Below are 27,328 nucleotides of genomic sequence, written 5' to 3'. Positions count from 1 at the left end.
AACTTTAACTCAACCCGCTAGGTTATCCACTATTGTATTTAGTTAATTTAAAGTTCCAACAATTAAGAATTTGCTAACGGACGAATGGACACCCGCCATTTTGAGTTTGACTTGGCGCTATCAATTGAAGGTATATCGTGTATCTCCGCCAATTTTTTCAAACCCAAACTTTTCAATAATAAATAACGAACGAACATACGAATAAATTACTCCACCAATGGCAAATGCATTAAAAGCGAAAACTATGATGATGATTACGCCAATGCTCTGATTTCCACTTCGTTGTGGATAGCACACATATCGAGTTCTTGTAGTTGCCATGTTTTCAAGACGTGCTTACCCATTCTTATTGGTGGTCAAACCAAGAAAGGGACACATTTGATCACGTAAGAAGAGTCATTTTCAATCTCTATGCCATGGTTGATTAAGCTCTTTGCATTTGGCCTACATTTATAAGCTACAACCACACATCGCACGTTTTTCAACTTGGGCATTATTAGGATCAGTCTTCCGTGGAATAAACAGATCGAACAAATAATAGCTTTTGGCCTTTTTGTTCTAAAGCTTGATCTGTACATGTCTTGTCTAACCCATACGATTGAACATCATTGTATAGAAAAATCCGAGCATTTATTTAATTTTTTACAGGGACAGCCTTGTACTTTACGAATAAGTATAGGGTAAACCGATTTGCTGCTATAAGATTATTTACATATATATTTCTCATTTGCAACTACCACTGCAACTACTTAAGTGTAGTGACTATTTTAAACCGCTTTGCTTTTTCGCAAGAAATTTTCTCAAGGCATGTTCCTTAGGCAGCTGCTTACATATTTCTCATAGGTTGTTAGGAATGGCGGTGAGTGAGATTTTCAAACACTAAAGTAATTTTGTCAAAGCATTTTGTAAATCATTTAGTCTAAATACGTCTAAAATACGTGCCAATGTGCTATGTGTCTGCTTATATTATTGCCATTTGATATTTAAGAGAAAAATATGAAATAAAAGATTTTATTCCATGTATAGCGCACGTAGTTCAGAAAGATTTACTTATTTTGTGTAATAAATTATCTAAAGTGATGAAGTCGTCGTGCATTCATGAAATTAATGAAATAACAGTCCGTAAGTTGGCAACATTTGATAGCAGCTTTAGCAATAATAATAAATTTAGATTGAATTCTTTTATTGATGAATTCTATTATTCATGACATTAACGAACTGGAAGTGCGAAGACGTTTACCAGAAGGCAGTAATGGAAATTAACCAGGCGTTGATAACATCTGAAACAATTGCTTTTGATTCCATTTTTGTTTCTATTTTAATTATAGATGACAACTATTCATCCAATTAACCAAATAAAAATGCATAAAGTAGAAGTGGAAGTTACGTCAATATTGCTAACATCAAGTAACAAATCTATAAATAACAATAGGTTCAAATTTGATTTTTTTTTTTTTTTTTTTTTGGTGTTTATTTGTAGGCAACATTCATTCATGAAATTAATGAAATAAAAATGTAATGACTCCTATCAGGCTAAATACATGAAGACTAATCTGGCGTTGCTAATATTAAATAACGTATTCATCAATAATAACTTCTTTGAAATGGAAAGTCTCATGGACGTCGGCCATTCATCGAATTGATGAAACACAAATGTGATAAGGCCCATTATACACGCTGTCGATAAAGCATTCTGCAAATGATACTTAATTTTGATTTATTTATCATTTCCTTTTTTTAATATATTGACGTACTCTTTATTAATAAATTTATTTAATTTTTCAAGCGTTAAATTGACCACATGCACAAAATTGATGGGGTGGAAAGTGCCTTTAACGCTTGGATAATGGCGTATCGTTAGGCGACGTGAGCCAGAATGCTTAGCTCATTCTGAGTGTTCAAGATTACGAGATTTCACCTCACAGAAGCTGCCTTGACCAAGGAATCGAAAACAAGCATGCCCCGGATTGAAGTCTCATATCGTCATATGATCAGATTGATGCAAATAGAATAATTTAAATAGATGGTAAAGTCTCACAGTTTTTAAAGTAGTTTCTGAACGAAACTACTTCAGTACCAAGTAATTAATAGAAGAGCTCATAGAAAAAAAGTCTGGAGCTCGTTAAACGGCTCTAGCGTCGTAAGTGCGCAAATTTTAAGCGCTTTCCACGAAGACATCCAGCAAAACCATAAAGGTCATAGAGGTGTGTACGCTATGGTCTGAGCACTTGGATGCAGCAAGTAACGAATGGTGTATGCCATCCATGAGAAAATTTTAACTTTCGGTCCTTAAAAGTACCGACTTATCGAAATATTAATACACACATGCTTTAAGAATTCGTAGAGGCATCTTTCCGAGATTCAGTAAACAGCATACATAGTTCAAAACTTTCTTTTCACTGAATTGCCAAAAAAAAAAAAAAAAGTAAAAAAAATAATAATCAAAAAATCTGCATATAACCACTTGACATATACATATGTACATCTCAGCAATTGCAAAACAAAATCGCAATAATTGCTGATATCAATACCACATCATCGTTTATGAGCAATTTTACTCTCCTACAAATATGCTTCAATATATTTGCATGATTGTGTGCAATTAAAATTGTGCTTGAACTGTTTTGTTTTTATCTCATATCGAGAGAATATTGTGTTTTAAATGTTTCCCAAAATACTAAACAATGAAAATTTTCAAATGATAAACTAACTATATATATATATATATATATATATATATGTGTGTGTATATATGTAAACAAATATAAATGCATTTATCTAGCAACACTAACAGTAACAAATGTGTATAAATACACGCATAACTGTTTGTTTTAAAGCAAATTAAAATGAAAACAATAGGAAAAGAAAAAGTTAACTCCCTCTTCGCTCTTATCTCTGGGTTTTTATTTTGGGATTATTTTGTGATTTATACGATATTCGAGATGACATGCAGATTAAGATTAGAAATTGTTAGAAAAAGATAAAAAGGACAAAGAGAACGAATAGGAGCGATAGAGTAAGGGCAACTATAGAGTATACCGCTATTCAACATAGCAAGAATAACAGCAATACCACTGCTAACTGTTAGAATATATATAGACAATAATGGAAAGAAACACCGAATGAAAGCAGCAACTGTTCGACAAGAAAAAGAAAAAAAGAAAATAAAAAAAACAAAAGAGTAAGGAACCAAGAGTATCAAATCCATTGGTTTTGGTAATAGTAACAACACTATGTACAGTGATACGCACATAGATGTACATATAAGCGTACATATATATATGTTTATGTGCTTATTGAGTTGGGTTAGTCTGTTCATTTATTCATTTGGTAAAATGCTCGTTAAGAGCAATGAAGAAAAATGAAAATTTCTCTCCTCACACTCACCGCAATCTGCTAAGAGGCAAACAGAGAGAAACGCATACACATGTACAAGTACATGAATGAATGCTCTGACAGCAGGCACTTAATGCACAACGATACATAAAATGGGATCTAAGAATTTAAATGGATATATGTATGTATGTATGTATGAGTAAGCTTACGGGCGTGTATGAGGGTGCCTGTTTATATATATATATTTGTGTGTGTGTGTGTGTGTGTGTGTATGAATGTGGATTCTAGATTTCCAAAGGAATTAAAAGATTTCTATTTTAACTTGAAGAAGATACGAGATATACACATTCGCACCCATCCTACCAGGCATGTGTGCTCATACATAAACATGGATTTTCTATTAGAGAGAAGTGAAGAAGCTACACGAGCATGGACTGTAAAGCGAATATTGAATGCTTCGCACCTAACGTAAGTAAATGAAAATTGCCTATCTTATTAAGAATGTATAAGCGGGTCACATAAGATCAATTTTAGACAATATTTTACTTCACATAGAGAGTAAAACCATCCAAAACCATGCTTTAGCTGCAAAGTTATTAATAAAGAATTTTCACTTTTTTCTCATTTTGCCTATGATGGATGATGGATGCTTTAATTAGTTTCTTTGAAACTCAAAAAGATTTCTTTATTTGAAGCGATTTTGCGAATTCTAATAACTGACAGTTAAGAAGACGATTCAAAAAGGCGATCACTAAATTGAATCAATTGATAATCTGATAATCTGAAAGAAATCTTGTTAATGTATTTACGGGCAATAGAAATTGCAATGTTTAATTTCTAGTATTACAAACACGCAAGACAAGCTTAGCATGCTGTCATACGGTACAGTAAAATTAAATGAAATGTTTAAGCGACAACGATGATGATAACGTTGAATCACTGCATGAGGGAAACAATTTTTATTGTATTCGCTTGTTTGTGTGTAATACTCGCTGCATAAATGGTGCGGTTGATGGCAAAAGCAACCGCCCTAAAAATGGTGGATTATTATGCCTCTTTTTCCTTTTCTTAGTTATATAAGTAATTTAATTAATTGCTTTGATTTACTGAATGATTTATCGGCAATTTTTGCTTTTGACCATCCAAGTAATGCTAATATATTAGAGTAATAGACTTTGCAATGCACCTGCCACAAATCCAAGAAAGATTGCAATGAAATTAAAGGTAATTGTTTTCTATCCATCTTCTTTCAATTCGTTGTTGTTTCTTATCGCAAACACATTGCTATGTTCCTTATACAATTTTTTTTTTTTTTTTTTTCTTAATATTAAGGAAGCATAAGTTTGGTTTCTTTCGCTTGCTAAAATATGCCTTACACACTGTTTGCTGAACTTTTACTTTTACGCAAAAAAAAAAAAAAAAAAAAAAAAAAAAAAAAAAAATTTCGTTACATTTTTGTGCACGCAGTACGTAACAGCCAATTAGTTACGAAATAATAGAGTATACGTGCAATTCAAAAGCTAGTGAAAGCCAGGTGTTCACCACAAGTTAATACTCACACATTTTAAGCACCAATTATTGGTCGACGAAACCAATTCTTTGTATATCCTTCCTCCGTACATCCTTACGTAAGTACAGTTTTTCTTGCGTTTTTATCATTTAAATGGTCGATAGGTTCGATCGGCACGCCCAAATTTAACAAAAAACAAGTAAAAATGATCTTATCATCCAAGGATGGCCGTCACGCCTAATACTATGCTTTATTTATGTTCGTGATAGAAGCCGAGAAATTATACCCCGTTTCCATGTGAGGACGTACCCTTGTTGGGAGACCTTCTATGGGAAAATGAATGAAACATAAACTAACATAGTTGAAATCAGTGATCTTGCTTGCAATGATCTTAATAAAGTATAAAAAATTACCCTATTGCCCCCTTTTACTCCTTTGATAAGAACTTTTATGTGGAGTGGAAATTAAAAAATAGGTCTACATGGCCCGAATTAAGCACGATTAATTTTTTATGTCACATGATAATAATTACGGACTAATTTTCACCATAAAATGTTAAAAATTAAAGCTGTGTATCATATCAAGATTCCGTGTTCATAGCAACGGTTATATTAAAAGGAGTTCAGAAAATTTTCGCATCCGATCCACAATTTTTAAATCATTTTAATTGCACAGTGATTTTTGGACCGAAATTCCGAAAATTGCATATTTTCCAAATGAGTCGTTGTCCGAGAAGTGTTCACGATCAACCCACTTTCAATTAAGTTGGTTTTTGGGCCAAAACGTTGTACACATATTTCCAAACTTTCGACCTGTAGGTTTATCGTAAAGATATGTAGATCCAGGTCAGACAGGCAGACAAGCGATTCAAAGGTGATTCTAAGTCGATCGGTTTAATAATTTATTAGGGATTACATCCTCCTGGGTTTTACATAGGTTTTTGCTTTAAATATCTCCTGTACCTCAAGTGATGCAATTGTTACTTTATGTAATGATTGTTATATCAACCATAAGCAGTATTCACCAGCGAAAATCGAAGACATTATAATTTAAAAATTTTTGAAAGTTTCCATAATTGAATGGAAATCAGGGATGAACATGTACTCATTGCACGAAAGCTCAGCTCTGATCATTTAAAGGCTTTTAGTTCCAACCAACATCAAACGCCGGGAAATCCGTCATATAAAGAAGTCGAAGTTTCCACGCAATAAATTTCGCAATTTCATCTAATTTTGCTTAGAGCATTTCTTCTGCATATTTTTTTTAAAAGTCTCCCACTTTCCCGTACAGTCAGTCGTCCGGAACAAAAGCCATTACTACCAAGAACACCCGATCGTCATCCGCAATATATTTCCATTTATAACTTCCGAGGTTTGAATTGAAACCACAATGGATTTGATAAGTGGCAGTTCCTGTGTTATCTCATTTTCTGTAGGCCAAACTGTTAGGCAAACTATTATTTTTAGAGGACTATTTTCTTCGAAAAGTCTCAGCACTTTGGAAATGATGGTACACATTATTTACATACAAAGGACACTAAAGCTTACGTGCCATGATAATATCGATAGACAAGATTCTACAAAAATGTGCTTCAATATCTGCAACCGAAGTTGGGGTCATTTGATAAGCACATAACAAAGCAAGCAAAAAAACCGCAAAATAATTATCATTGCAGATGTTTTTTCGATGATAAGAGCTATCCAAGTGGAAGTCCGCTGCAAAAGTAACGAATACCTACTAAACTACTTTGAATGATGAGTGATATTATTTTACAAAGTGACTAAGCAGTGAAATTATCGCCTTCCACACCTACATCAGAAATTGAAAGATCTGGAGTGAGGCGAACGTGCGCGGATTAACTTCTCTTCTAAGTCGCTAATCAAACGCACTTAAGTATTATTGACTAGAGAAATGCATATGTTTTGCTTACTTAGGAGGTAAAACCGAGAACTATTTGAATATAATATTTTCTCACTGTTTTTACTTTTAGTTTAAATGAGAATCTTCGCCTTTTTGTTTTCATTTTTCGGGACATTGAGGGCCCCAATGTATGAACTATGAAGTGGAATCCCCAATCAAGTTAATTATATTTCTTTGGCATAGATACTTCCAAGTGTTACAAACCAATGTTAAAGTCATGTATTCACCTCCCGATGAGTGTAACGAAAGCTATCCAACTGGAAGGCGGCTCGACAAGTCAAGAATACTTACTAAAAAACTTTGAAGGCCGAGTCATGTACTTTTAGGAGATGAGTAAGCAACTTAATCGTCGCCTTCCGCAGCTATATCAAGAATTGAAAGATTTCGAGTGTGCCGCACGTGCGCGGGAAGACTTTTCTTCTGCGTCGCTAATCAAACGCACTTACTCATTGTTAACTAGCTAGAGAAGTACAGGCAAACCTGTTTTTGTGCGGTAGATAGGGACCGCAGAAAAAATACCGCACAAAAAAAATATTCAAAAACTTCATAAATAGCTATAAGAAATAATTTTTCACAGCATATTAGAGAAAATTTTTTTTATGCGGTAGAGAGGGACCGCATAAAAAAGTCTCACTTAGATAATATGTCAAAGCTTCACGAAATAGCAAGAAAGTGCTTTCCAAACAAAATAAATAATTAAATTACACCTTGAAACATTTAAAAAAATTTTAATTTCTAATTTTAAACAAGGAGAAATTTTCAAAATGTACATAATTCAATACTACTCGTCGTAGTTCAAAACGCGCATATTTTTGCGATGAACTGGTTCGTAATCACTTTCGTCACTTGAAGATACTACAGTTAATTTATTTTTTGTTAACATGTAGTCGGTGATAAGTTTTTGCGACGACGGTCGTTTGGTCAGCTGTTTGTAAACGTCGCGATAGCCAGATATACACAATCGAAGCTCTTTTTGGAATTTCAAACTTCTTTGAGAATTGTTATCTATTTTAAGAAAATGCTTTTCCAATTTGCTGCAAAGCTGGATCCCTGCATATATTTTATCCGCTGTAATAGATTCCGGTTCTTCTTGTCCGTCTTCATGATCTGTTAAGTTATTGATAATGTCACTATCATTGATCATTGATCACTGATAGCAAAAAAAGTGATGCCAACACAGTTCAGATTGACCTAAGCTCTCGGCGAAATTCAATGTGTCGATATTCATAAACGCAAAAAAAAAAAATCGCACAAAAAGAATCGCACAAAAAAAAGATTCGCACAAAAAGAATCGCACAAAAAAAAGCGCATAAAAAAAGACCGCACAAAAACAGGTTTGACTGTATGTACGTTTTGCTTACTTAAAAAGTCAAATCGGGAACTATTTGAATCTTCGGCTTTTTGTCTTAATACTATTGTCTATGAGTGGGAATCGCCAATGAATTTAGTTACATTTCTTTGGCGTCCAAGATGCGTCCAAGTGTTGTAAAGCCAAATGACAAAATCACGTTGTCACCGCCCTATGAGTCTAACAGAAGCCTTCTAGTGATAGATAAGAAAATTTCTTTTATTTAACACTGTGGCTGAACTTCTAATTGTTTTTGTTTAGTTTGCATCGTTCTTACCATTTATTTATTTTATTCAATTTAATTTGCAATATAATTTAGTTTATTTTTTTTTTCTTTTTTTTTTTAAATTTGCTGGGAAAAATAATTTTTGCAATTTTTTTCTTAATGACTTGAATGGCTTTAATTTGTAAATTCGGTCGCAATGATGAAATGAATTGCTTTCGTCTTATTTTAATTATGAATGAGTTCACTATGATTTCCTCTTAAGACCCCACACTAATAAGCATTTCGTGTGTGAAATAATGAAAATCCCCAACATAGTTAAAGTATCCCAATGAAATACTTTACTTTGTAAAAGGAAAAAAAAAATTGAAAAATTTGAAAATGAAAACAAAATTATGTCAACATTTAATTAAATTTTTCAATAAACAAACAATTGGCCGTTCGTTGCTCATTAAAGAAAACGAGTGAAATAAAAAAAGAAAATTATTTTATATATAGTCTTCAGTTTATAGACTGGTAACTGGTCCCATTTTGAGTTATGTGCATAGGGGCTGAGTAACTTACCTGCTAACATGAATTACCGTAAATCTTCCCGGAAACCTAAAAAAAGAGAAAACCAAAAAACGTTAATTAAAATAAGTAAACGATGCCTTAGTTTGGCTTAAGACGAAGTTTGGATTCTTTTCACTTAGCGCGAAGATTTTTATTTTTACTCCATAGCTGCAGACGTGCGTGCAATTGTAGAGAACAAATGTCGATCGCGCCATTAGCATTTACGATTGACGCTGGCACTTGTTCATAAACCCTTCATACTCTGAAACTATCACTAAGGATTTTTATCTTATGAGAATTCATTTTTCTATTTATTATGAAGGCTTCAGAACTTTATTTGTAGGAATTTATTGCGACACTTCAAATACAATACAGCAACAATTTTCGATGGAAGAATTTTTTTCATTACGAAAAAGTGCTTTAGCTTGTAGGTTAGATAGATTAGATGAAGCTGAAGTTGATTTGCACTCACTGAGCTTTTCTGTTATTATTTGGCTTTGAAATTTTAAACCTTCACTAATAAAAGTGCTGACAGAGAGTTACATATAACTCTGAATCTCACATTAGTTCAAGAACAGTTTTACTTCAAAAACTGCGCGACTTGTTCACCAACGAATCCCATGAAAGCATCTCTTACTTTTTTCATAAACTTGTGCGCATGTCGCACATTGGTAGGGATGGCAAACTAATTGCTCTTAGGCGCTTGTTCACTTTTACTTTAGCAACTCTGAAGGCTTAGTAAAATGTGAATGAGAATAAAATTTGCCCTCGCCTAAGGTCTAGAATTTTCATTGGCAAACATGAGAACGGGAAATAGTCTGACACTTCAAGCAGCTTCAAAGATTAAACATGAGTAAAAAAGCTATGTCTCTTCAGCAATAGAGTTCTTCCAATATATTCAAAAACAAGAGCATTTCTTCCTCAATACTGTGTAACGAAATGTAAGACAACCTAGGACTACTAAAGATTTTTCCAATATACAATGGTTTTTTATAATGTGACTGAGCCAGAGAGATATATATACAAACTGCAACTATTTTTTGAAGATAGTGCTTACGTTAAATGGCTTCTCACGTCAACAACTGTTGTTGATTCCCAATTTGCTTCCACAATTAATTCTCTGTGAAAATAGAAGCAGAAGAAGAGCGATCAAAAGGTTTGATTGCGATGACTTTTGATGACTACCACATAGCCGAGGAGAATTCTGTGTTCGCGGGTTCGAATCTCAGTAGAGTAGATCGTACATAGTATTAATTAAATGTATAGTTACTTCGCTTGTTAATCCTTTGAATCCAAAAAGAAAAAAATATTGTAAAAACAGTCTATGATTTACTTGGCACTTTGCTGCGGCTTCTGATCGATATTTCTCTGTGTAATGTCATAGTTAAAACTTTTTTTAATTCATCTGAATGTATGTTTGTAGTTAGAAGATGAACAAATAAATAAATAAATTGTTCTGGAGAAAGTTCTCAATTCTTTCCAAGGGTTACAATATCGAAATTAAATTAACGCCCTTAGGCCTTCGATTCTAAGAAAAAAAAGCGCCTCAATGCCAGAAATTAGTCAAAACAAAGTTTGAGATGCATTTCCATTTACCAAGCTCCGATGAGCTGACAACTCGAGAGATTTTCCTTTCAGTCACTCAAGGTATGTGTTCCATGCGTATAAGTAACGGCGACGATTAAAGGTGAGGAAGAGGGAAAGAGAAAGTGAAAGACTTTGGCATTTTCGGCTTGAAGGAGGAAACATCTGCAAGTCGACTACATATCGGCAAGTTGATCCAATGATGTTAAAGAAGCATCCTCTAGAAAAAGGTCAGAAAGTGTTACCAATTCATTTATAGTCTTAGACCACATGGTTTTGAGATGGCGAAAGGTCCAACTTTCTTAACAAACACTTACCTTAGGCGAGTGTTAATGACATCATATAATAGTATAGTGCACTAAATATATCATCAGATTATTACTATTATAACTATTGCTGTTGTTATTGTTGTTATAATCATTACCATCATTTATTTAGACCAAAGTAATACGCTCTAGGACTAAAAGTAGGATGGCCACTAGCAACAAAAACTTTTCTCTCTTCTTTCTCAGCTTTAACAGAGTCAAATGATTTATTGATACTCCGTTCTCCAGGTATTTGCGGGATGTCCTTAAGATTGGATGCTCCGGAAACTAATCTTCGAATATTAAAAAGATTTTGTCATTTAGTTGGCATATGCTGTAGCGTGAGGTGTTATCCACAATCGCAGCAAATGGAGGGAGTAGATTTCTTCAGGATCCATTGAAGTGTCGCAAGGATATGTTCACGTCGGAGTTTTTTAAGTGTTTTGATTTTCGAACGAACTGAGGATTAATACGGGACTAGTATTGATTTGTTTTGCCAGTTTCCTCTTTAATCTTTTTTCTAATACACTTTTGAAGATCAAACTTTTCCATAGGTGTGCGGACTCGGCTACTGAGTCTTTTTGCTCATTTCGCAGGAGACGACCATTGTGACTTGGTAAACAAAAAATGTTAACGTGCGTGGCAATGGTATTCCTCACGTTGTTAATGGTATTCCAGTTGAAGTATCAGAGGTTAAGAATAGCTTTTATGATCGAAAAACTACCGGTGATAATAACCGATTGAAGTTTAGCTGTACGAGCAAGTTTTATGGCATGAATTGTAGCTCTAGCTTCGATTGTTAATGTTGACGCATTTTCGTGTAGGATGTGATTAATTTGAACTTGATTTGCAGCATCTACTGCTCCATAGGCAGGGTGCGAGTCATCACACTCTGAGAACCGTCTGTAGAAGAGGATACCAATCATTATTTTCAAAAAAATTAGATTATTCTACAATGAATTTAGCAAAGGAAAATTGAATGATTAGGTAAATTGTTAGCTTCGAGCAGAAGAACCATTTCCCTTAGTATGGCCAGCATATTCAAAGCTTTTCAATACATTCGTTTCCATTTGTACACAAAATGAAAAGCAATCATAAAATGCTCACTTTCATGCGTAGTAGGTGTGAATACATCATCGATGATGTTGGTTAAACGCATTGCAGTAAATCAATTAAATTAAATGATGTAAAGAAAAAGAGAAGAAATTATTTTATAATAAACTTATTCTGGCTGATTTAGTTTGGTTCAGTTTTATTTCATAAACATTTTCGAAAACAAACGCAAAAAAAATAAATAAATAAAAAACAAAAATACCAAGAAAAGCAACAAATAATACGTGAATGAAAAAAAAGTTTCCTTGACAAACACACCAACAACAATAACAATAGCGACAACAAAGCAAATAACATCAATAGTAGCAAAAGTAAACTAATAAAGATGCAACAAAAAAAAAAAAAAAAAAAAAAAAAAACTGGATAAAGCGGTTACAGTAATACGCCAATTTACCAATTTCGGGGGGAAAATGTGAAAACGCTTGATGAACAAAACTCAGCTAAAAGCAAATAGCTCTGCACAGTTGCCGCGAAGACGTGTTAGTGTTAAGACTTTCTTGATTACATAAAAACGAGCAAACAAAAAAAAAAAAAAAAGGCAAAGAAACCAAATCAAAATCGAAAACGAAAGTATGAAAGGAATGAAAGATAAGAAGCGTCTAAGCTTGCATAAAAATTGATAATAAAAAAAAAAAAAAAAAAAAAAAAAGTAGACAAAGGATAACTAAAAGGAAAAGGATAATCAACGACATGTAATAAAAAAAAGGTTTTAAAGAAGAAGAATATCAGTAAAAATGATATAAAAATAAAAAGAAAGAAAAACGTATTTTCTTTTATAAAAAGTACGAAAAAAAAAAGTAACAAAATCTTTGCCGTGCATGCATATTAAACTATCTGCATATATGTAAACGTGTTCGCGTGTTCACGTAACTATTTACTATACAACTCCTTGCCTTGCCTTGCCTTGCCTTGCCTTTATTGAAAGTCATTATCAATAACTTTAACTCGATTGTTGTTACGCGGTGTTGTTGCTATTGTTATTGTTGTTATTGCGGATCTTAACAACATGTCAACAAGATTACGTTCATATCTGCTGGCTGAGCCAGTTCGTTTAGCTTTGCTATTATATGCTCTGCTGTGCTGTGCAATGGTAAGTAACACGAAATTTTATGTTAAATATTTCAATCTCTCTCTCTCGCTCTCTCGCTCTCTCTGTCTATGTATAATCAAAAGTATTCATAAAATACTTCTACTTATGCATTATACACGTAATAATGCATTCAAATGAAAGCGAAACTTTTGTTGCATTACAACGTAAACAGTCGAGAAGAAATTATTTGAACATTGTTGTATACTTGTTTCGTTGAGCTGAGTATTTTCGTCCGCATGTTGTATGTATGTTGGGAAAAACGTGTATGTGTTAATGTTTTTCATTTCGTTTTTTTTTCTTTTTTTTTTTTTGTTGTTCATCTTTTGACTCAAACAAGTCATCTCTTAGTCGCATTGTTGCTGCTTTTTTGTTAATTTTTCTTGAAATATCTACATACAATAGACAACCAACTGTCTATTTGCAGCCGGAAGTTCATTAAATTGTTCGCGGCAACGTTTCATTCATTCGTTCATTTTTTTTTGTTTTCTTGTTCTCTTTTTTTTTCTTTTCATCTTTTGCCATGTATACTTTTATCAATTAAAATAATCTAAATATTTTGTACATTGTCTGACAACAACAACAACAACAAAAAAAAGAGAAAAAAAACCGCTAAATGTTAATCAACATGATATGATGTATCGGTGTGAATGGCTCTCTTAATGAAACACTTTACCTTTAATGAAATAAGTGCAACAGCGGTAAACGATGGAGAAGGCAAAAAAAAAAAAAAAAGAAGGTGATGAAGATGACTTTCAAAATTTTTGCAAAAAGGCAAAAAAAAAAAAAGAAGCACAACATAACCATAACAGACAAACGTCTTTGTCTCATGTTGTTTTCCTACAACATGACAGCGCTAATTATGACTTTATTGGGAGAAAGTTGAAATTCCATATGAAAGCATTAATAATTTAATTTAATTCGTCCCGTTACGCTTCTTTTACAAGTTAACCTTGAAAAAGAGTTCAATTAGGTTAGAACTTAAATGTTTCGTGGTTGAGTGTTGTGATGAAAATGTCATTGCAAAATTGCGCTACGTTGCAAAGTTCCTTAATTTATTTGTCAATTTCGCAAAGCAACAATGATAAGAATGACTTTCTGGTTTTTATTCGTCTGCATTGTTTCTTGCAAAGCAATTTTTGTATTTTTTTCCCCCAGGTAAATATGCCGAAAATAATTTCATAAAAGTAAAGCAGTGGAAAATGATTCCCTTTTGTTATTTATCAGTTTAGAAACAGACCTGAGTGAAAAGTTATACTAAACTAACTATACGCCTTTCACTCGGCTAGGGCAGGAATCCTTTTTTTTTGAGTTGAGTCCATTGATTTAACTGAAGCTTTCTTCCCAAATCGCTAAAGTGAATTTTTATACCGTCCAGCTTTCGTTTCCATTGAACTTATGTTCAATTGGGCATTCGCGAAATGTTGTTGCCATACCGGCTTGGAAGCAATCTATTCAAGAAATGTATTCCGCTTTCCCAACACCTGATATCACATCACAACATATTTAGCATTTTGTTTATGACAAGATTTTAATGATGAACGCATTGTCCTTTCTTTCATGCTCTCGGAAATAAGAGAATTAAAGAAGTTTATATAACTTTATTATTCGAAATCCTTTCTAATCAGAGTTAAGTCAATATGAGTATCTATTTTGATTGCACCTTTGTCAAGCCCGTCAATCTTTAACAAGATAAAATCTCTTAGGTCGCAAACACACATCTAATTAAAATTGAGCAGTTGAGATGGCCAAGGCTCGAAGCCGTCAAAATTTATTATATTCTTCTCTCAATTGTCCTTATTGCGCGCTCGCTATCGTTTTGTGGAAACTCTGAATTTCCATTCCACTTACACTTTACCGTTTTACCTTTTTTTTTTTTTTTTTTTTTTATGTTACTTTCCTATTAATTATTACGATTCGCATTCCTCTTGCCTTTCAACATTTTTACATGGAATTGAAAAAACGCATTTTACGCTACTGGACACAATATACTTTGATTATCTGGATTCTAGAAAAACTATCAATAAATCTCAAAAAATTAATTGAAGCGGATGATGTAATCTAAACGTACAATATCTTACATCCTGGCGTTGGTAATTCATTAAAGTCACTTAACATTTACTAAGCATACCTTGTAAATACAACACGCGTAAGAAACATATCGCTACAAATTTTGTTCTGTGATTTGATTGACAGAGTCGCAGTCCATTCAAGTGCAGTTCGCTTCGCGATATATTTAGCAAAACTGTTTATACTCTACACCCCTTGTGATACTTGTAGTGTGTTAAGTAGTGCGGACGTATGTAACACGCAGAAGGGCTTAAGATAGGCTCACTTTTTATTATATCATTTTCTGAATCGATCTAAGCCTCTCTGTGCTTCGGTTCACAATTTTTGAGATATTTTGATGAAATTTGGTTTACCGACGTGTCTTGTTCCAAAGACGAACTTTATTGAATTTGTTTTGGCTCGCTCCACTTACCCGACCACTGTCCAACTAACGCACTATTTTGAAAAGTCATTATAAGCCCCCCGTAGATTTCGAAGTGGACCTATCTTCTAATCGCCTTAATAAAGAAGGACATTATCATGAATGGTATAAAGTATGCTAAGAAATTCGAAAATTGATAACTTGCTTCAGCTCTTTCCAATGTTAAGGAACACAGGTATATGAATGTTATGAAGCGCACGAAAAACATCGGAGAAAATTTCACCGAATTTCAATTACGACGAATAGAAAAGGTATCGTTAAAATCAACAAACAAACAAAAACTTGCGGATGAGTCTTAAGAGAGTGGATTAAAGCACTATGCAAATATTTTTCCTCATTCAAGCAATCACCTTATGTTTGGCCTCGAAACATTTCAATTTGTAGGCAAAAGCTTTGCCTTGATAGATAAAGAAACCCGATACTCGTCTAACCTAGACGTTACAGCTTAATTTGCCGCAGGTCATAACTCAATTAAGTCCTCCGAAATCCTATCGAGATCTGGGCCAAGTAGTATTTTATTTTTCACATACAAAATCCTGCGACATTATTGCTATCCAGCATGCCTTGGATAACAAAACAAAAAACTGCAAGATAGTTCACGTACCTGTATGGCGATAAGGTGAAGCATTTTCATTTTCAAAAAGGATCTTAAAGCACTTTATATATATATATATATACCTCTATAAAGGTCATTAATTCCGACATCGTTTCTCTTTAATAGATTTAAATGTATATTCAGCATAAGACTTACCCGCGAGAACGAACCCGAGTCTCGACCGTGTCTCTTACAATAATAAAATTAATTATACATCCAGCATAACGACTTACCCAGGAGAACAAACTAAAGTCCCTATCGTGACTCTTACAATAAAACAAGATATTAATCCTTATATGCATTTTCGCTTTATTGTACAAGTTTTCTTATAAAAAGTGACATTTGAGCACCAAGGTTACTTAGCTGAAAAAAACAGCAGTTTTTTTTTTTAAGTATGAGTAAGTAAGCATTAAAAAAGCAAGAACAATGTGTAATATAATTGCTGACGTTTTCAAGAAATAGTTGTCCAAAATACGTCAGCTCAAATCCCTTTAGTCGTGGAGTATTTATGTTGCGTGGCACCATTTCAAACATTTACGTAAATCCCAATCAAAGGCAACCTTTTATTCACAATAGCAACTCAATTCTAATTAAACAGCTTCTAATCTATTGGGGTAATTATTGAATAGAAAATTATATGGACCAAGTTTCTTGATGAACATTATCGTTATTATTAGTGCATCTTCATATGTATTCTAAGGCGTTACGAAGTGATCGAAGCATCTGCCGGACTGGAAGAAAGGTGAATAAATCAGTTGTAGTATATAGTAGTATATAGCTTAGTATAGATCTGAAATGTTAAATCTTAAAACTGATAAAAGTGCTTTGTTTTTTTATGTGTGTTTATTGGAAGAAACTCCTTAAAAAGCGAGGACGGCACATGGCTTGTAATAATCTATTTAGTCTATTTAGTTAAGTCACTTTTAAAATGCATGAACCTGCAGCCCGAGTAATAATCGTTTCTGGGTTCTAAACTATGTTCCTACGCCTATCAATATTTTTCTAAAAGGAAACCTTTTTTTCTTTTGCATAGGGTGTCTGCCGTACTCTGGACCAAATGGTTTCCTTCTCTCTTCTATCCGTAAAATTTGCTTTTCTCAATAACAATTATTACTTTTCTAATTTAAAAGTAAAGCTATGTGCTAGACAGTGACCCTCATATACGGGTAAGCCACATAGAAGCAGTTACACTAATTTAATTATTTCAGGCGTAGCAGCTTGGCAGAGACCTTTGAAGAAGCCATTAAGTATAGATGCATTTCCAGTCAGGATAAAATTGATCTGAAGACGTCTTCTTTATCTGGGCTGCTCCCCAAAAACTTCTCTGCTTACGCTTTTCAATTTCAAAAATCATCTTTGGCTATAAAGACCTAGCGGTTAAGAAAATTGTACCAATACGAAAATATTAGGTTAAACTAGAAAATCCAGAACTTTCGAAGGAAATCGATATTCATAGTTTGTGTGAAAACTTTTATATGCTCACTCATACATATCTACCCATTAGATTTTCTCAAGTCCCATACGCTTGTCCGGGTAATAAGACTTCTAATCGAAATCGTCTCGAAATTTCTTCTACCTATAAGCCAACGAGGAAAATTTCCGACTGAACGGCAATAAAAATTAAGTGTGGTTAAGAATCTTAAACCGAATGACGTTAGCTATCCTAAATTTTTTTTTTTTTTTTTTTTTGTTTTTTCAATTTTTTCACTTTTTATTTTCTGCATTGAAGTGAAACGCACCGCACATTCTTTAATGTCTGGTTTAAGGAGTTTTATCACCTTTTACGCTAAATTATATTAGATTACGTATATATATATGTATATGTGCGAGCACACGTACACACATACAATAACTTACGAGCACATTCAATGATGGAAGAGAAACACCAGCAAATGGCAGCATAGAGGAAAAACATAATAAAATGCAATAATCCGACAACTTCCATAATAAAAAGATGAGCAAAAAAAAAAAAAAAAAAAAAACAATTTGGAAATAACGATAAATTCTGAGTTTATGGTGTTTTTATTATTAAACGAAAGCGCGAAAGCAATGCGATTTTAAATGAATCAAGTTAATGACACCAAATTCAATTTAACTAAAAGCTCTTTTAAAATACGCGCCACACCAGCGCGCGCACACCCGCGTACAACAACGCGTACGTAAAGAGACAAAACGTGACAGCCCCATGGCTTTTTAATTAAATTGTCAAGTGAAGTTTAATACAAAAGATTTTCGATATAATTGATTATAAATTAAAAGAAAAATTGTTTTAAATTTTTTTTTTTTTTTTTTTTTGAATTGTGTCAAAACAAGTGAAAAAAGTACAATTCTTACAAAATTCCGAACAAGTAGTTTATACACGAAATTTGTTATTCCGTTGAAAATGTGTACCGGCGATATTCTTCAGAGAATAGAGATGAAATACGATCTTCTGGGGAGCTGTTGCTTTGCTCGTCTTTTGTAAAAGTTTCAAAATTCACAGAAATTGTAAAAGACATTCAAAGCGAAGAACAAGCATTCTTCTAGGCTTGAAGGAAGGCTCAAGTGTCAAACTTGAAAACATGGTGAATCAAAGCCCACCGCACAACTTCATTTAAAACAAAATTTTCAAAATAAAGGCTTATATGGAAAGTGGTCCGATCCAAACCATTTTCTTTGGCGTTCGTCCTTATAGCAAACCACGTATCCTTCAAAATTGCGACCTGTAAGTTGAACACAAGACGGACAGACGGACAGATGGATAGATAGGCAAACAGATAAACAGCAGAACAGAAAATGACTAAGAATCGATAGAACTAATAAAACGTGAAACGGTTTCGTCTACATTCGCACAAATCTAATATACTCGTGACGGACAGATGGACAGATGAATAGATAGGCAAACAGATAAATAGCAGAACAGATCTAAGTGATTTAGAATCGATAGAATTAATAAAACCTGCAATGGTCTTGTCTAAAATTGCACAAAGCTAATATACTCAAGCACTATAGTTGGTGAACGGTATAATGAATTCACTCGCTAACTAAAATTATAAATGAAAACTATCGCGAAAGTAAGTGAACATTTGAATTTACCTTTGTCAACAATATAGATTTTTCAACAGATGTCAATTTGAAGTTCTTTCCTTCCCGGTATTTAGAACACTTGATAGATGCTTAAGATACGCTAAAAAGATTATCTTGATCTATAATCTTTTTAAACTGTAGGATATTAGACGACCGAAAAAGTTACATTGGCTGGGGCCGTATGTCGCATCACAATTAAAATCTCTGGCACCCCGTGCTCGAGAAAGGGATAAAATTTGTCGTCCACCTTTTAGTTCACTAAAAGAGAGAAGAGGATAAAATTTGTCTTCCACTTTTTAATTCACTAAAATAAAAGCTTATATAACGAAATTTTTTCTATAAATTATTTCACTTACTCTTCTTAAGTTACAGTGAAAGGAACAGCGTCCATAATGTATATTTCTTATCGTAGCAACGGAAATAGTCAATCACGCGCACCATTAAGGTCTAATTCCATTTTTTAAATAGATAGCTGATAGTTTAATTAATATGTGACGAAAATTTTATGAAGAAATTGTTTGTAAAAATATGAAAATGACACCGATTTAGTCAAACTTCTTGATGCACACACATATATATACACACGTACATGTATTTTAAAGCTAAACTATAAACTTGAAATTAGTCGAGAATGGTAACAGTAAGGTGCAGGTTCACTACATCGCTTTGAAAATACCCAAACGATTTGAGTCTACTCTAAAGTTTTTGCTACATCTTTACTTAAAATAGAAAAAGAAATTCGTATTATTTAACATTCTTTCGGTTGCATTGTGCACCCCTCTATGGCCGATGTCAAACTCGCCTAAGATATTTTATGATATTTTGCATTTCTTTATTACTCCATAATAGGGGTTCACAGTTCTAATCCAATTTTCCCTGAATTCTCTTTCAGGGTAATTGGATTTGCAGCTTATGATTATGTAAGCAATAAATTTATGCTTGAGTTTTGCATAAGCATTCTGGCGAATGGCACTTCTCCCTGTTGACGTAGTCCCCCTTTTATTTTTTGTTACCGATCAAAAATTTTCATATCTTGGTCATGTCTGGTCAATACTATCTATTATGATAAATTCTGGGTACACCTAAGAAATCGGTTTTTTCTAAACGACCCCATGTTATATATTAAACATCCCCCACAATAACTTTGCTTATTTCATTTCGCCCACCAAATCCGTTTATATGATTCTAATACCGGCGGTATGCTCAAGAAATAATTCATTAATTCACCAAATCATGGTGTCCACCATACGTAATATAAAATTAAGAAACTTTTCTTGGCGCATTTTACTCTTCCAACTTTCTTATTTGACACCTATATTGATTAAATGGTTAAGAAAAACTTAATCCACCAAGCCATGATGTTCATGGCGAGCATTTTAGTTCAGATAATATATCTTCATTTGAGGAGTGTACAACACAATATTAAACATTCTGTCTTGTTTATCTTATCAAACAGTGTATTTTCGCGTTCTTTGCACGGCAGACCGGCCGCGCGAAACATGTCTGTATGCCTTCTATCCGAAGGGTATTCGGCCGCGCGAAACATGTCTGTATGCCTTCTATCCGAAGGGTATTCGTTATAATTGAAGAATGGACTACTCCATAACGTTCGTCCTGAAGGACATTAAAAGGTGTTTGGCTTGGTGAACGCCATTTAAGCAGAGGGCCCTGCTCTCCTCGATCAGAAATATAACAGAACGTGTAAGCAGGCGTGGATGTCAAAGAGCCAGTGAAATGAAGTGAAACTGTGCATGTGCGTGTACGTAGTCCTATGATTGGCTCTGGATGAGGCTCTGAACGCGCTCAGAGCGCGTACAGAAAGCTTTCTCTGATTCGCATTAAAGCGATATATCCTTGTTCTTGAATTTTACTTAAATCTATAAAAATGATATATTGAGAAAATTTTATATTAACTTTAGCTTTACTCTAAAATGTAATAAAAAAGAATTGAACACAATTAAAACGTATCTGATTGCATGCAATTGCAAACAATTGCTGAAAATTTTCTCTGGCCTAGTTTTCTCTTCCTTCTAAATATAAAAGTAAAAAAAATGAGAAAAGGGAGAAAATTGTTCTCTATTTAAATACACACACACACACACACACACACACACACACATCGCACAAAAACCAACACAATTTTTTTATATGAAACAAAGGAATTCAAAATGAAGAAAAAACAAAACAAAAAAAAAAAAAAAAAGTAAATAAATAAATAAAAAATCGTTTTGCATATAGAAAAAATCTAGCAAACAACAAAACCAATTACCACATATTAATAACAATGGCCACCATTTGTAGTTCAATTCGAATAAATATGAAAAAAACAAAAAAAAACGGGGAAAGAGAAAAAAGGAATGGAAAAATCAGTTTTCTCTTTGTCTTTGGCAAAAAGTTTTTCATTTCTTATACATTGTTATTACTCGACTGTTCGATATTTCAAAATGATGAGCTGTTAACATTGTTTTTATTGTTGTTTATGTTATCAGCTGCGTACACATTTTTTGCCCTCAACAACAACGACTTTGTATCTTGCTTTCCTTTCATTTTTCGCTTTCAAAGTTGTTGGACTTTTATTAACCAGTTGTTATATATGAAACATTGCAAGGATGCGTTCATTTAAACTTGTAAAATGCTTGAAAACCTAACGTAGCATCGAAGTAGGAAAAAATTAAACAAGTTTTATATCCATTGCAGAAGAACTGAAGGCCGTCATTGGAATCTTAGTAATTAATTCGTTTTTACAATAATTTGATTGCGTAACGTAATGAATTAACTGCATTTACGCAATGTGTAGTTATTTCTAACAATAAAGAGAAAATTTTCCTCATTTTTGTGGTAATACAAGTATGACTAAAGTTTTCGAGTTTTGTTTGTTTTTTTTTTTCTTTTTTTTTTTTTTCTGATACGGAAGAAAGCCATAATGATTGAGAGAAAATAGTTGAAAAATTTAATTTGTGCATTCAGCGAAATGAGCCGCAAATGTTAAGAGCAGCATAAGATGCAATTAAATTTGGAATCGACGTAAGAGTATCTATCTACTAATATGGCACTTGCACAATCTTGGAATAATAAATCGATAGTAAGCCAAGTTATTACCGCATCGCCCATATGCGCTTATTATAGTCGCCTTGAAGTCTATTCTTGATACTCGTCATCGAAACTGCGTAATACTTTAAGTAAACGTTGGTTAAATTCTTCTATTCAAACTGATAGTTTTGTTTCTTAGGTCGGCAGGACTCCAACTGACGCCTGAGTCAATTTATGTGGCAATATTTTCAAGAGGTTAATGAGATATTTTTTTTAATCAACTCTTGTTAATTTACTCACTCACATAAGAAGAAGAAGAGATTGGGTTGTTTACTTTTATATATCGATTTATCGTTATTGCTTCAATCGTATCGTAGGAATAGAGCCTCCAACCCGGTTTCATAAACGATTACAACACGAACGGAGCTAAATCACACGAGTGGGATCTCACCTGAATTTCTGACGGAAAATTTTCGAAAAATTAATGCGGTTTGGGAAGGATAATGCAAGAGCTAAAATTGTCTGCTCATAGATCTGATGCCCAATACTTTCACCAAAACTGCCGATCACGCTCACTCAGTATTTCTTGTCAACAGTTTGGCTCGAAGGAAACAAGTTATAAACCACAACACCAGGATAATTAAGGAAAAGCTGCTATCCTTTGGTTATACCAGTTGGAAGGAGTAAGGCTCCGATAGACTTAACACACTTAACTCTAACTGTCTGGTCGAATTGGTCGAATTTGAATTCGATAATCTGATCCTTTGAATATTTGGTTTTTTAAAATGATCACTAAATGGTCTGACTTGTGCGGATCACATTCATTTTAAACCAAATTTCAACTTTTTTTCAGTCAGTTTTTTTGATAAGAAGCAGCGGACCTTTGAGGAAATCAAAAATTTTGGGTATTATTTCTGGATGATACAAAGCAACCGGCAAATTCAGTTAACTTTTATTTCAATTTAACAGATATATGTACCTATAATTATTGTTTCACGAGACCAGAATGAACTTTGAAGACAGTGGGAGACGAATGCTTCTCAAGCGTGTTCTTAATCGTCAACATTAAGAGGGAAAGCTCAACTCTGGCTTATATAATTCTATCTCTGTTCTGTCTATAAAGATTATAAACGGGACTAATTTCTACAGGAAAAATAAAATTCAAAACCTATTAAATGTAATCGCATATATAGGGCTATTGGGTAATGAAATCGTGAACTTCATAGCTAAACTATACAAATACTCGTAGATCGCTACTATTCATTGATATATGTATTTTGCATCAGCAAAGTCACGAAGAAGTGTTTCAAGGATCCGCGTATCAACTTCGCTGATGAATTCATGAGCCGACAGATATATAAAGCGAAAACTATGTTTCGTAGTTGCTCGTCGGAGCTTAGGCAAACGTCTGCGTAACTCGTTACATTAACATAATTCGACATTTTGTGCCTTACGCTAACTAGTAATGAATGTGTGGCCAGGTTAACATATTTTTCAACTTACTCTTATGGCATAAAATGTGTATGTGTGTGCACTAAATAAAAGCCAGCCATCCTTGTAACGCTCTTTACATTACAACGCGTGTTTTTCTATATTATATGCTGCAGGTTTATTTATTTTGTATGTGTGCCAAAGGTAGATACAGAAATAAATAAATAAAAAGTTCGAACATTTTCGGATATATTTTCATCAATAACATGTGACTCACAACATGTAAATGTTGATTTGAAATTTTAACGAAACACTTATTATATAAACGTTCATTACTAAAGTTTACAGTTACGCAGAATTTCACAGAATGATTGGCGAGTCTTTAACAAAACCTAAACCGTGAAATGTTTTTCATCATAGCCAACATCACATTTTAAAACATTTTGCATAACAAGCAACCGAACCAGAATAGAAATAGCTATGTCGTGTATATGAACTTAAATTTTAAATAAACATTTATTTATTTTTTTTTTTTTTTTTTATTATCTATATTAGGAGCTGAATTTGTGTATTGAATAAAAGATAATATTTTGCATCAAACGACTAATTTGCTGCAAGCGTTGTAGAAATTGCATCTGGCCGCTTATTTATTGGACATATTCTATCATATTCGATTTCACTGCTTTCTAATAAGGAAGAAAAAAAAATTTTTTCAATTAATGTATGAAAAATAGGTTTTATCTTTTATACATAAACTGTCATCATCATCATCATCATCAGTCAATTTTGAGTTAATTAAGGTACAACTGACGCTCTATGCAATTGACTTTGAGTTGCTGAATACCTCGAAACAGAATAAAGTGCAGGACAGGTTAAAGTATCTTTTGCTGTAAAAATTAAAACTAACCTAAGCAAATTGAAAAACACTTAAGAAATTTGTGTGCAGATAATTTTGTATGAAATTTTCGATTGCTTGCTTCTACACTTTACACAATTTAAAATTTCAAAAATTTAAGTGAATGTCAAAGTTGCTGTAATTGTTTAGTTGTTACAAAAAGCATTGATCCGTATGCGTTTGAGTGTCTGTAAATGTGGTCATTGATGTATAGAAGATATGCACACATATGCACACATTTTTATTTGCTACGTAGCACATAGCAAAGTAAGTATATGATTGTGCAAATTGCATATTTTTTTCTTTTTTCTCCTTTTGATGCATATGTACATACACATATACATACATACATACACGTATGCATTTGTACTCTTCTTTGGTGTATGTAGAGTCTCTGTTACAGTTCGGTTATTCTTGTATAATTTATGCTTCATGCATTTTTCATTTTCAAATCAACATCGAAATTAATCAATAGCAATGTTTTTATTACTATTAAAGTGCAAAAAATACGTAGGCAAAACTATTACATTTGGCTTAAGAGAAACATTAAATGTTCATTTTGTTGAGTAGACGGGTAATATTATATGTAAATATATATAATTTATATATAAATATAAGATGTAAAATATTTGTAAATTCATATGTAAGTATATACCCAAGCCTTGAAATAAATAAGAAAATATTTTCAATTTTCGTCCTTTTGAAATAATTAATAATCGATCGAACAGGCTTTTAATTTGTGCTCATTTCTCTTGCATAATTGTAGGCTCACACAGTGCAAATGTAGTATACTTTCTAGGCAGGCCAAATATGAAATTTTCAAGTAATAGAAGGAAAAATGGAAACTTCTAAAGACAAATAATTCCCTTTTGGGGTTTTTCCGAGAACTGGTGTATATATCGCATCGAGAACTTTTTCGCATATTCACCGCATATACAACGAATTTCGGCAACGTACTCAATATTTTGTTATATTATTATCGTTATTTATTTAGCCCAACAAAATAAATTCGTAAATGAATATAAAATGAGCTCAAGCAGAGGTAAAAATATCGGGTGTATTTTTAAGAAAAAAGAAAACTAAAAGATTAGTCCATTTACTGACTTCCTAAGGCATTTTTAGTATTCCCTTTTTGATATGTGTATTGGTTGATCCAGATTCTTTCTACAAAATTAGCTTAATTTATCTTGGTTAAATTTCAGTGCGAAACTGTTGAAAACATCAGACGCTTATCCCCTATCTTTTTGTTTTCTTTTTAGTTCTTTGAGTACATGAAACTTATTCGTACGATTAAGTTAAATGTATGAACATATAAAAGCGTTAACAGTAAGCCTTGCCTCTCGAATCACATCTTCTGTAACTTTGGAAATTTTAGTCCAAACTACAAAAATGGGACTATATTTAAGAGGCCGAACCCCTAGAAAAAATCGAAATTCTTATACATTAACATTTTAGAAGTCGCAAGTCACATTAAGGTGTCTTTTAGGAATTTGTTTTTGAAAAATTTTTTATATATTTGTTACATACATATATGTCTATTAATAGATTTGGAATCGACTTAGGCAGGTCTGTTCCTATGCACAACTGAGATAGGTTCATGTGTCCTTGTGTTTAATCTATAAGCTATACCGTCGGGTTTTTACAAATAGGCGGATGGTATTGAATGTACGTCGGATCCTGTCATGGAGCCCCGTCTTAAGAATTTTTAAAAGAAAACAAATTTCATTTTCTTAATAAGCCTCGCGAGAGTCGACGAGAAGTAATTGGTGCTTGCATGCATTTTAAGCAGCGATATCTATCGGTGAAAGTGATAAAGCGATGGGAAGTATCTATGCTTACAATGGTTAAATTCAATGATTTTGGTTTTTCTCTACATAAAATACCAGTTTTCCATTTAGTATTATTGAGTTATTCAGTGTATACAGAAGTTCGTCATGGAACCCTTAAAATTGGATTATCGATACCCATTACTTTTGTGGTTTTATTTGAAGAAATATGCAGCCGAAAAATTGCAGTAAGATAGTTAATAACCAGGAAGAGCACATAGGCATTTCATTTGCAATCTAAGGATCCAATTGCAGCTTTGGGTTGGTCGGTCTCAATTTTATACATACAGTTGTAGTGACGACAATTTTTACATTTATTCTACATGTAAACGTTAAAACTTTATTGCAGAGAACAGATCCTTTTATAAAGCGAAATTTAAATCGCACATATCCAATTCGAATAGTCTTTCTTATAATCTATGTGAACTATCTAACATCATTTTTTTTTTTTTTCGAAATCTCTTGACACAAACAATTTTGTATTATTTACATTTTTTATTACAGTTTGGTAGCTTTTTTTTTTAATGAAACTAAGAAGATTATAAAAAAATGCACAAAATGTGAAAGCAATTCAGACTTGAAATCTGAGATTCATTTAACACGAATTTTGTCATCTTTTTCTTTATGTGATGTTCACCGTTACGTAACTTGAAAAACTTATGGCTTTTATGGTAAGGAAAAGTAACCGGTAATTTTCTCCTTATTTATTTTTGAAACCATCAAAATGCTTAATAACATTAATCTTCTATCAATACAATGTAAATGCAATTTCAAACCTGAAAATTTTTCAAAATTAAGTATTTTGTGAGGAGATGCTTAACTCGTTGACCATTGGTATAAAAAAATCTTTTACGTAATCGCTTATCAGTAGTATAGAAAATTACTAAGAAATCAAATTTTATTTCTCTATTTCAGCTAGTGAATGGCGCAGCTGAAAATAACTGCAAGCGAGTCAAAGAAAAGTTGCCCACCTTACCAAAATTAGACACATTTTCGACGTACGAGGTATAAATTAT

At 33.0% G+C, this 27,328-nt stretch overlaps 1 protein-coding gene across 1 annotated transcript in view; it reads left to right on the top strand.

Moving 5' to 3' along the window:
* The first annotated feature begins 12,674 nt into the window (after nucleotides 1-12,674).
* LOC119636332 (spidroin-1-like) overlaps nucleotides 12,675-27,328 on the top strand; it is a 41,408-nt gene continuing 26,754 nt past the window's right edge. The window contains exons 1-2 of the mRNA XM_038031634.1: nucleotides 12,675-12,981; nucleotides 27,228-27,317. Coding sequence (XP_037887562.1) covers nucleotides 12,898-12,981; nucleotides 27,228-27,317 — 174 coding nt within the window. The 5' untranslated portion in view covers nucleotides 12,675-12,897. The remainder of the gene's footprint in view (nucleotides 12,982-27,227; nucleotides 27,318-27,328) is intronic.

Source organism: Glossina fuscipes, unplaced genomic scaffold, assembly GCF_014805625.2.
Source record: "Glossina fuscipes isolate IAEA_lab_2018 unplaced genomic scaffold, Yale_Gfus_2 28, whole genome shotgun sequence".
Taxonomy (NCBI): Eukaryota; Metazoa; Arthropoda; class Insecta; order Diptera; family Glossinidae; genus Glossina; species Glossina fuscipes.
This window is presented reverse-complemented; position numbering and strand designations above follow the sequence as displayed.